General features: G+C 39.3%; 2 protein-coding genes across 3 annotated transcripts in view; one reads left to right on the top strand and one right to left on the bottom strand.

The window, feature by feature from the left end:
- Positions 1-2,321: 2,321 nt before the first annotated feature.
- On the bottom strand, positions 2,322-3,895 carry LOC147819505 (vacuolar protein sorting-associated protein 37D-like). The gene is made up of 4 exons (XM_087172420.1): positions 3,785-3,895; positions 3,224-3,395; positions 3,021-3,094; positions 2,322-2,780 (listed from the first exon to the last, which is right to left on the bottom strand). The coding sequence occupies exons 1-4, from the start codon at positions 3,893-3,895 to the stop codon at positions 2,322-2,324; spliced, it is 816 nt and encodes a 271-aa protein (XP_087028546.1).
- A 1,481-nt stretch (positions 3,896-5,376) lies between these two features.
- Positions 5,377-11,466, top strand: part of camkk1b (calcium/calmodulin-dependent protein kinase kinase 1, alpha b) — an 8,463-nt gene continuing 2,373 nt past the window's right edge. Inside the window, exons 1-15 of one of the 2 annotated variants that reach the window (XM_023400585.2) lie at positions 5,377-5,650; positions 6,808-7,128; positions 7,217-7,264; positions 7,366-7,419; positions 7,500-7,551; positions 7,684-7,820; positions 8,430-8,466; positions 8,583-8,604; positions 8,749-8,837; positions 9,322-9,521; positions 9,694-9,747; positions 9,845-9,918; positions 10,068-10,155; positions 10,276-10,404; positions 11,001-11,104. In XM_023400585.2, coding sequence (XP_023256353.1) covers positions 6,874-7,128; positions 7,217-7,264; positions 7,366-7,419; positions 7,500-7,551; positions 7,684-7,820; positions 8,430-8,466; positions 8,583-8,604; positions 8,749-8,837; positions 9,322-9,521; positions 9,694-9,747; positions 9,845-9,918; positions 10,068-10,155; positions 10,276-10,404; positions 11,001-11,104 — 1,343 coding nt within the window. In that variant the 5' untranslated portion in view covers positions 5,377-5,650; positions 6,808-6,873. The remainder of the gene's footprint in view (positions 5,651-6,807; positions 7,129-7,216; positions 7,265-7,365; positions 7,420-7,499; positions 7,552-7,683; positions 7,821-8,429; positions 8,467-8,582; positions 8,605-8,748; positions 8,838-9,321; positions 9,522-9,693; positions 9,748-9,844; positions 9,919-10,067; positions 10,156-10,275; positions 10,405-11,000; positions 11,105-11,466) is intronic. The other variant, XM_023400584.2, reaches the window with a different exon arrangement.

Raw genomic sequence — 11,466 nt, 5'->3', positions numbered from 1 at the left:
TGAAAATGTTCTTTAACAATCACTTATCAAAATAGTTGATGATTATTTTTACTTTGTCAAGTGACTAATTAACTAATTGTTTCAGATCTATTACAAATGAACCAAAGCTATGCAGTTTATACTGCCAAAGTTAATTTTAGGTTTTGCAATGAAGATAATTTTAGTTTTTAATACTGTGCAATATGTGAAACATACATAATGTATAGATATTGAAGTTTTTATTTGTACTCTAGACATTTCAAACAATTAAAACAGGACACTGGAACCACATCCATAAGACACATTTCACAAACCAAAAATATCTATCAGTGTTTTTTGTTTTGTCTGTTTGAAAGAGCAGATTCAAAAACAAAGGAAGGCAACCAAACACTGACACACATTTATACACAATGAACCCCACCAAGCATCACTCCATACCTGCTCTACTACTGAATGCTGTTATAGATACTCTGCTGTATAATCCCCTTTACATGAGACCTCTCAGGGGAATAGTGTGATGATAAAACTCCCCCTAACTGTGAGATATGACAGAAAAACCAAGTGCTTTTCAGACTAGATTTCTATAACAGCTGTGCTTACAGTAAGAATATGGCTCAGTATGTGTGGCCACATTTTTAGAGCATGGTCTAATGTCAGAAAACACTTGTTGTATAAAGTAATTTAATTCAGTTAATGAAATATATTTTTAATCATAGGGTGCCTTCATTGCTGCATTTTAATAACTGTTATCATAAAATACTGGGTCTACAAACTCATAAAAAAAAAAAAAAAATTGTCTGCACTTATTTCTGTGCAAAAATAACCAGGTTCCCCGCTAAACAATGCAGAGACGTGGAGGTGAATGAGGTGAGAAGCACAAAACAATCAGCTGACAGACAAGAAAATTGCCCAGTTTCAGTCTTGTGGAACAAAAGAGGCTGCTGACAAAGATGTAACTGAAGTCTGTGGTGTAACAAAAGCTTTTGAACATGCTCCACCTTGCTAATCATCTCCTGTCGTGCCAGTGAGGTTTCTCCATGGTTCAGTTGGTATAGCAAGCTTCTCTGGGCCATATGGCACCCATGGCTAAACCTCATGAGTGCCCAGGTCAGTGGGTGGGGAGGGAACATTCAGAGATACTGAACAAATGATGAGTTTTACGAGATAACCCTGTTACTTTTATCGAAAGACGTACAGGTGAACGTTAGGGGTAACAGGGGTTATGGTGAGTTTAAAGAAAAAAAAAAGTTAATGTTTCTTTGCTGACTTTGGCAGGAGTCTCTGCGCACTAATGATCGGATATATCGAGTGTCGGTGAGCAGTTCAGGTTCACTGAACCAACAGTGTTCGGTATTTTTTACGAGTCAAGGAAGCACAAACGTTCTCACCAGAGATGATGATGTATGTTTTCCTGTTGTGCAATCAGCTGTTTACAACCTGTGTGTAACTATCTGTGTGGTTGTTTGTTACTGCAGTGATCAGGCTGAACCAGTTCTCTCACTGTCAGCTACAAACTCATGAACATCTAGTGACGGCGGTTCAGTTGAGAAACTCCTGCACTCTGCAAAAAACAAAAGCTCAACAGCTATTGATGATGCTTTGCTGATTTTGTTGTCTGGTGTAGTATGTGTTCTACAGCATTGTACATCTGGGGACCAATGTTTTTGCAGGGTTTTCCTTTTTTTTTTTTAAATTTCAATTAGACCAGTTTTTTAGGATTGTAAAACAGATTACATATTCCTATTAGTGAGCTTACGTAAAGACTCAAACATGAATATACTGAAAATGCTTTGTGTTGCAAAAATATACTAAATATTTAATTGATAGATTATCTGCACAACATTTTACAAGGTGCTATTTATTGGGATTTACATTAGCCTTGTATTTATATTGATATTTACTTTAGATTAATTAAAAATTATGTCATTTTTAGTTCAGCTTTAGCTTTTTCTAAGGGAGCAAAATATTAATATTAGCAAATATTATCTTCAACGACCAGTTACTGCCCACAGGCCGCTATTTGAAATTTGTTCATTGCTGCTGCCACAGTGTTATAGTAAATGATAGATATGTTTGGATATGTTTACATTTTTTTTCATATACTGTAAGTTCATTTATTCAGAACCTGTTTCTGCGGTGTGTTGAAAGACTTTGGGAAATGTAGAAAATCACTAAGACAAGGCAAGTTTGAAAAAGTTCAGACATTTCCAGACTTGGTCCTTAAGTGGTTTGAAATTCAATAATAATAATAATAATAATAATTATATATGACAGTTGCAGGATGACCTTCCCTTGAATAATCAACTGTCTTTGAAACTTTGTTAACCAAACTGGATTAGACTTCACTGTGGTGCCTGTTGATCCCTCCTCTGCTGCACCTTCAGTGGCTGAAGACGGACGGGTATTGTCGGCCATCTGGGGCCTCGTCCACGCACTGCTGGGCGAAGGGACTCATCGTAATCAAAGCAAAATGGTAAATGTGGTAGATACTGGGCAAAGTTTCCATGGTCACCAAAGGGCAAGAACGGAGGGTGGCAGCAAGGGGGTAAGACCACAGCTGTGGTTAGACTGCAGATGGGGCGGCAGGGATTGTGCATCTGCTCAGGAAACCCCACTGAGAAACCTTGAGCTTCAGGGTGAATCTCACTGAGTCTTTGTCTTGTTTTCTCTCTGTGTCGAATCATTTCCTGGAGTTTCTTCACCAGGATCAACCTGATGTGGTGGAGTTTCCTCAAGCTGAGAAAAGAATCCAAGAAATCTGCCAGCGGAGTTTTCCCCTCCGCAAACCTCTGAAACAGCAGCTGTCAGGAGAAATATTTCATTATTCTCAGAAGGTAAATTACACCTCTCCTCGGCTGGTATTTGCTTTCTTAATTGTGAAAAAACTAGGCTGACATGTTTTTATTGATATACTTATCTCTCTTCTTTATCTTCACTAACATTTCTCTTCTTGTTAGATATAATGCTGTATTGTAACACCATAGAGTATTAAAGTAGACTACAGATTATAGACTAAAGACTATAGAGATAAAAATCCTTACCTCACATTCCTCCTCTGCATGATTTATCTTTCTCAGGAGACACAAATGTGCATAATGAACACTGTATTTTTCTGCTACAAATGGGGAGAAAAAAAACTTTCTTTAAGGATTTTTACTAAATAAAAAGACCAAATACAGTAAAATGGCGATGCAGATTTAACCTTGCCAGTGTAAAACATATCAGAATATATTTCGAAACTCACCAAGTTGTTCTTGTTTGGCCTGAATGAGGCTTCTAAGTTTCTCCAGTTCCCTGTACTTCATTGCAAGCAGCAACTTAGCATCTCTAAATTTTGGTTTTTGGGAGAGACTGACTTTGGCCAGTCTTTGATTTGAAATCAGCATCTTCTCTGCAGATCTCTGCAGTCCCTGAAACTGCAAATAACCACATATAGTTTAACCATCAAAAACATCCATGGTTTCCTTTCTTTCTCAATCAAAGACATTTCTAATTGGTGAATATTTATTTTTCAAAACCTTTACTGGATCTTTTGAATCTACTCTATTTATTGTAACATTATTTTAACATATGGTCACATACAGTATATTTACACATTCCTGCATTTACACATGTAATATCAATTAATATTTTAAGCAATTTAAAATTGTACTTCCCAATGTATCTAAATATATTCACCACTTATACACTTATTCACCATTTTTCCATTTTGTTCGCTAGAATGAATAAGAAGTAATATAATCTCCATACATACATTTTTTAAATTTGATTGAAGAAATGCAGCCTCACTTGTTCAGATACTCACCTTCTCACTACACCTGATGATGTGATTTAGTTTGTCTTCATCTTCCAGCAGCTCGCGCAGCTCTCTGGTCCTAAAGACTCCAAACTGAAAAAACTGCTCCGACAGAGACATAGTGGCCCTCCTCTCTGGGTGCTCTGTGCTTCTTCAAAGTTTGGTACCTGATGCATCCTGCTGGGGCGCAAGGTGAGCTGTTGATGCTGCATTCAAGGACTGTCGGAAAACTCACTATGATACAACTAGAGCGTTATAGGACACATTTCTGTAGACCTAGGACCCCCGGGCTTAAAATGTATGTTTCCTTATGGCTATTTTCAATCTTTTGTGATCATTCTATGTCTCTGAGGCCATTTTGTCTCTCTGAGGTCATTTTGTTTTGCATTTTGTTTGTCTTTCATCCCTTTGAGTTCATTTTGTGTCTCTTCATGGTTGTTTTACCACCGTTTAGGATTGTTCTGTATGTTTTTGTGGACATGTTGTGTCTTCTCACTGAGCTCTATGACTTTCAAACAAGAAATATCAACTGTCACCTCTACAGATTCCCCCTGACCTCTTCGTAATCCATCCATGGTCATAGGTTCTAAGTATCAGTTGCTCTTATGTTGTATAATTTCTCCTTTACAGGAGTTGTTTGGTTGTTTATGTGTTATATTATACTGTGGGCTTTATGTCTAGGCTATACAATATCAAAATCCCAAGGAAGCCCCCCATTTAATGTTAGGATTGTAGTGGTGTACCTGTAGACACCTCCACAGTATGGAAATAAATGACATCAGAATGTATTTTCCTATTACAGTTCGTCATGTTTTAAATTACATGTTTTAAACTATGTAAAAATACTCCGTTATGATTAATACTTTGTTTAACATGGTTTTCCCAAATAAAAAGGGGAACAAAAGGGAAAACAGGGGCTGGAAGCACATTTACTCTCACTTCCTCATTGAAAAAATACTGGATCAGGCCTCTTGCCCCACTGCCAGAAGTGTGTATCAAGATGGTTAGTGTTAGAGGAAACATCGGAGAGCCGCATGTTTGAGCCTCATTCAGACGCAGACTCAGTTGAGGAGTCTGTTGTGACCAAAATCAGTGACTAACAGATGTATAAGAACGGTTAGCGCAGTTAGCATTTCTTTGTTTGTTAGCTTGTAGCTGACAGTGGCTGACACAGTGTTAGTGGTTGTGCTAATGTAAACTTGTTATTTTTCACGCCCCCCGTAGCTACAAGTTGAAGGCATTGGTTCCTTAATTAAATTATGCATGAAACCTTTGCTGTCTGAATCAGTTTTTATGAGGCTGTCATTGGTTTACTGCAGTTCCAAAGTGGAAATACGCAGTCATGGTGTTGACTGCTTATTTCACTCATATAATGTCTTTTATTGTATAAAAAACATCATATGGATATGTTAACAAGGTTGAAAACTTTAAATGGATCAATGAACACATATACATATATATATATATATATACACACACACAAATTATTTATTTAATTATTGTTTTTTATTTTTATTAAAACTGTACATTTTTCACTGTACAGTCTCTTGGGGCTGTGAACCTTGGTTTGTGACTATGTACTATCTCCTGATGTCCAGCTCTGTCCTGTGAGTGTTTCTTCTGTGTCGACCAGGGTGGAGCCCGGTGGAGTCAACACAGCTCTACCATGCAGGTGAAGACTGCCGGCCTCCCTCAGAATAACTCTCTCGGCTATATGTAGACCGAGTTAATCCTTAAGACGAGCGCTGCTGAGGTCCCTCCCTGCTCATCAGTGAAAGTCCTGCTCTGAGACATAGAGGAGTTTCCCCTCCTGAGAGCAGAAGGACAAGATGCAGATTAACCTCAACCGCCCTCAACACAGGACACCTCCACTTTGTGAGTACAGTCAACAATTTACCTCATATTTTATCTTGCACAGTATTTTATTTGTGTGATATGTTAAAGGGGATTCAGATGAATAGCAGGCATTTGCTGCTGTTTATCTTTTTTAATAGGCCTATACCATTATTCTCGCTTTACATCATTGCAAAGACAGATTTTTTATTTGTTAAGTATGTGTACACACTGTGTCGGTGTTGTGTATGGCTGTAAGTGTTGCGGGTTTACTTGCCTGTGAAAGCTTTCTACTTTGTTACATAAGAAGCTTTTCAGATCTCCAGGCTGTATTTTAGGCAGTGAGTTGTGCTCATGAATATCAATGTCTTCCTAATTTCCTGTCTTACTCATTCAATGCCGTGTGTTCAGTGTTGTTTAAAAAGCCAATACATGTTGTGAACACCATGTGTACAAACAGTTAGGGCAGGGCAGTTTGCACTGTGATCACTCTTATTAGTTGCTAGTATTGGATAGTAACCTGACTAGAGGTCTAATTAGGCAGTGAAATTGAAAACACCTGTGCGGGTGAGCAGCACCTTTAAGAGAAACATGTAATTCTTTCATTTTGTTACAGAACTGTACCACTAGTGGCTTTGCATGTTTTGTCCCATTAACTATGAATTGTCTGTACTTTACTGCCAACTACTGTCTTAAAAGAGCATTCCCCTTGTTCTGCACTCGAACATTGTCAGACTCATGAAGGACAGTTTAAAAAAAAAAAAAGCAGCCAAAGAGCCATCATCTTTTTTCACACATTCCTCTTCCTTGTTAACACGTGGCACCTATATTACCCATAATGCAACTTGTAGTCCTCTGCCCCAATTGTTGCCGAATCAGGTGACATCATTTGAGGCAGTTCATCAGACGTCCTGCAGTTTCCTCTGGAGCCACCAAAAAGCTTCATGCTCAGATTCAACTCAAAAGACAAATAATGAGCAAATATGAAACTGGTGTCTTGTATTTAAAACATTGTTGTTTGGTTGGTGACTCTCAGGCTTCAGTGTCTGGATTTTGTCTCTACATAAATTTGACAAAAAGAAAGCCAGCTTACTCAGGCAAGTTTCAAATATCTGCATACCCAGCTGTGCAGCTCTTTATTTGTCAGTGTGTGAGCGATTTCATGTCTTTCATGTCATTTCTGCTCCCACACCTTTCAGTGCAGTGATGCCCCCTCCAAGCCGCCTCTGGGACTTTCAACTGTGAGTGAACAAGGACAACTCATCATGAGCGCCGACACTGTCTGCAGAGGAGAGCTGGACTCTGAGCACCACGGGGAGCTGGCCGACTTGTTGGCAGCCATGAACGTGGCCGCCAACCGCATGACCCCGCCTAATGGCTCCAGGCCGGGTGCTCCGAGGACCACCAGCTCTCACAGAGCTCGACTCTCCGACAGGAAGCTGTCTCTGCAGGAGCGAGGGAGCCGCATGGCCCGACAGCCCACCATTGAGACCAAACGTGTGTCCATCACAGATGCTGATGTGAGGAGTCCTGAACCGACAGAAGCATTATTCAACATGTTACTCCTCAGATGTTTCACTGATTGAATTCTCCCTTCAATTTCTGCAGGACTGTGTCCAGCTCAACCAGTATAAGCTGAAGGAAGAGATTGGAAAGGTGATCAATAAACATGTGATCACCAAGTAATCTAGGTGACACAGAGGTGGTGACCAAGGATTTTAATTAAGTTATTTACATTTGTTGTTTTTCCACCCCAGGGTTCGTATGGAGTGGTGAAGTTAGCTTATAATGAAGATTCTGAACAGTACTATGTAAGTTGAAGCTCTTCAATTGTGCATTTATGGCCAAAGTCTTTACAGTTTGTCCAACCATTATTTGCTCATTCATTCAGGCAATGAAAGTTGTTTCAAAGAAGAGGCTGATGAGGCAGTGTGGATTTTTTCGTGAGTGAAAATCTCCATCCCTAGTAACACTTTAAATGTCTAATGAGTGTTCATCATTTCTTTAATGATACTGTATGTTTTTGTATGTGTGTGTGTGTGTGTGTGTGTGTGTGTGTGTGCGTGAACTTTCAGGCCGCCTGACTCCTCAAGGATCAAACTCGCAGCAGCTGGATCCGTTCCCTAAAGCCGTGTTGCCTCTGGAGAAAGTCTACAAGGAGATTGCCATCCTGAAGAAACTGGACCATCATAATGTTGTTAAACTGGTGGAGGTCAGTAGATGTGACTCACTGCTCCATAGACAGCTCTATCTTACAGCATGTCTGACAGGCATTTAAACATGCAACATGCATGTTTACCATAAATGTTTAAATTGAACGATCTCCATTGGAAAACTGATTATAGTGCAGTCTGAGGGCCAGTCTGTAGTTCCTCTGTAAGAAATGGGACATGGTGATGATGTGTAGGTCCAATATGGTAAGTTCAAGTTTTTTGTGAATGAATGAATTATGCAAAGAAAAGAAGGGGTGGTTTTGATTGATCTGTGTGCAAAAACATTGTATTTTTCAATATATATGTGGAATATAACAAAAAGTTGGGAATACAACCAAAGACAGGTGAGAAGAAAAAGCAAGCTCTTGCAAACCCAGGTTAACCAGGTTAACAGTGGTGAATCTATACTGGGAATTACATGTTGTCACCACACTATATGAAACGACGGGTTAAACTGATAAGCGAGAAGAACTGTAATCGACCAAAATAATGAAAGAATCTGTTTGGGTGTACCATGGGCGTGCAGGGCCTATCATTACTATTATTCCTTTAGTACAAATAGAAAAATAGTGCAGAACATGAGAGACCTGAATGAACTTGTCTTGCAGGTGCTTGATGATCCCGATGATGATGGACTTCACATGGGTAAGAGACTCATTTATCTGTAGTGCAGTTACTGAATTTAGCTCCTAATGTGTCAATATAATATAATATAAGCACAAAGACAAGAAGTCATCAAAATCTGATTATTTATCCTCAAGCCTTCGAATTGGTGCCAAAAGGGTATGTTTTTTTGTGCATTTGTGTATTTTGTCAAAATCCAAGTGGAGATCAGTTAGACATTTGAAGAGTTGGTAATACTACCATGAGATACAGTATAAATATTTAATGACTTTACTGCCTTTCTCCACCTCTCATGCTGATCAGCCCGGTGATGGAGGTGCCTACAGACGACCCTTTCACAGAGGAGCAGGCTCGCTTTTACTTCAGAGACATCGTCCTGGGAATAGAGTACTGTAAGTTTAGAGTTAGAATTTAATCATAAATATCACATAGTAAAAACAGCATCACTTAACTTTAAGACCCCCTGTTTCAAAATGTATAAGCGCTAACACTATAATGTAGTTGTAAGGAGATATAAGTGTTTATTCATGTATTTGTCAGCAACTATAACTCAGTCTTCAAAGGAGAGGTTATAATTACTGGCAAATGCTGTATATGAATCAAAATTTTAAATGTCTTTATAGCTGTGTACATCTACATTATAGTATGTTTTAAAACATTCATGATTTACATTGAATAATGAATTAAAAAAAATGGGGACTCATTCTGGTGCATGCACAGCAGGTGGCTTAGTGACTGCTTTATTTATATACAGTTCAAGGCATTTGAAGACAACTAAACCTTTTTCATTGCAATATTATATACTGCCACAATTAAACCATAGTTCTTCATAGCTGCTCTACAGCTACTACAGAGCTGATGTCTCGTTCTGTCCAGTACACTACCACAAGATCGTCCACAGAGACATTAAACCCTCCAACCTGCTGCTGGGGGACGACGGCCACGTCAAGATCGCCGACTTTGGTGTGAGCAACGAGTTCGAGGGGACGGACGCCCTCCTGTCGAGCACGGCGGGGACACCGGCCTTCATGGCCCCAGAGATGATGGCCGAGCACGAGCAGAGCTTCAGCGGAAAGGTGAGACGAAACACAGACAGCGGTAATCACTGGTTTACATATGTTGTAGATGTGACTCATCACATCAGGCTTTGCTTAATTGTGAGAAATTATCAAGAATTGTTGTCCAACCGCCCACTGAGAGCTTTTCAGGAATGGCACATCCCTGATAATTAGTGTGTTTGTTTACCAGGCATTAGACGTGTGGGCGATGGGAGTCACACTTTACTGTTTTGTGTTTGGGAAGGTAAGCAAGTTCGCAGCAAAATGTGTGCAAAATCAAAAGCCAGTCCAACAATTGATTTGAACATTTTAATCATTTAATTTTGTTTACCCTGTTCCAGTGTCCTTTTTATGATGAATACATTGTCTCTCTGCACAACAAAATCAAGAACAAACCAGTGGACTTTCCAGAGACGTAAGCAAACACCAGGAAACATTTAGAAAGCAGAATAACACCAAAAATAAAATAATGCTTTTACTTACATCTGTGTTTGATTCTGCTGTGAAAAGTTTAATGCAGCATTTTAACTCCTAATCCCTGTTGCCATTTTGCTTTTTTCTCAGGCCACTGATTAGTAATGAACTGAAGGAGCTCATTGGATGGATGTTGGATAAAAACCCAGAAACGAGAATCACCATCCCTGAAATTAAGGTCACAAAGAAAGAAAAATCATTAATTACATCTGATTGATATCAGACAAAAGACCATGTGTTCATCACCAATCTGTGACAGTTTTTCATAATGAAGGTGTTAGTGTGTGTGTTGTTACAGCTACATCCCTGGGTGACAGAGAACGGCTCGAATCCTCTCCCTCTGGAGGAGGAGCACTGCACGGCGGTGGAGGTCACTGAGGAGGAGGTGCAGAACAGCATCAAACTCATCCCCAGCCTTTCCGCTGTGGTGAGTCCGAAAACGTTGCTTGTGTTGTCATTATTTGACACTTTAAAAACCACAGCTGCTGGTTTGAGTGTTCCAGTGGAAATATCTCAGATGTGATATTTTCATTCTTTCAGCTGATTGCTTGAAGGTTTCTCTTAAAATCCCTGTTCCTCTTTTATCTGAAAGACATATGACTCAGATTGTTGGGCTCAGATGAATCTCAATCCTTCAGATCTCTTGCACTTGAATCTCAACGTATATAGATCTACTAACATTTAGAAATATAATTTCAAAAGAAACTGGTGAGATACTGTTAAAACTTGGCAGGCAGGAAAAACCAGACATGGAAAGACACAAAGAGGACACAAAAATATAATTTTAGCTATAAAGTTGTGACATTGCTATATTTACATGACATGGTAGATGAAGGAGACATGAATAAACAATCGGTGAGGGTGGTATATTATTAAAAACTAAGAGGCATAACCACTAGATTTTTTAACAGGATTTAATATTTTAAAAAAGTTCACATATAAAAGTGTTTATTTTGATGTGGACACTTAATTGGCAGTATGAAAATGTCTTTTCTCTGAGACTCTCTCTGATGTCCACTGCAGATTCTGGTGAAGTCCATGCTGAGGAAGCGATCTTTCAGTAATCCCTTTGAGTATCAGGGCAGACGGGCAGAGAGGTCCATGTCTGCCCCTGGAGGTCTTCTTACGTAAGTAGCCTACTCTGCAAATCCTGCCTGCTCCGCTCTGCCAAACTGCCAGCTCTGCGATTAGGCCTCTAAGAAAACAAAGCAGCGAGCAGATGCTTGGATAAAAATAGATCAGTCAGTTACAAACTTTACATGAGCAGCGTGTCTCTCACATATTGAACATATTAAATCTACCATCATATCAAACCCATTAATCTTTGAATACTGACTAGCTCTTATACTGTTTGTTTTGTTTTGCTCTTTATATTAGTGGCGCACTCAGGCAGATAAAAGCATTCGTCCTCCCCTGATAAGCTAAATGGAAGCCCCTGCGGCAGCAGTAATAGTGACTGCACTGCTTTTGTTTTCCATTAACTATGGGT

The sequence above is a fragment of the Seriola lalandi genome, unplaced genomic scaffold (genome assembly GCF_002814215.2).
Source record: "Seriola lalandi dorsalis isolate HSWRI2012SDOR001 ecotype SW California unplaced genomic scaffold, Sedor1 jcf7180002052685, whole genome shotgun sequence".
In the NCBI taxonomy this organism is placed as follows: domain Eukaryota; kingdom Metazoa; phylum Chordata; class Actinopteri; order Carangiformes; family Carangidae; genus Seriola; species Seriola lalandi.
This window is presented reverse-complemented; position numbering and strand designations above follow the sequence as displayed.

Coding starts and splice junctions, on each gene's coding strand:
- LOC147819505 (XM_087172420.1), bottom strand. CDS start 3,895: ATGTCTCTGTCGGAGCAGTTTTTTCAGTTTGGAGTCTTTAGGACCAGA. Junction 3,396..3,784: donor TCATCAGGTGTAGTGAGAAG/GTGAGTATCTGA, acceptor GGTTATTTGCAG/TTTCAGGGACTGCAGAGATC. Junction 3,095..3,223: donor GGCCAAACAAGAACAACTTG/GTGAGTTTCGAA, acceptor CCCCATTTGTAG/CAGAAAAATACAGTGTTCAT.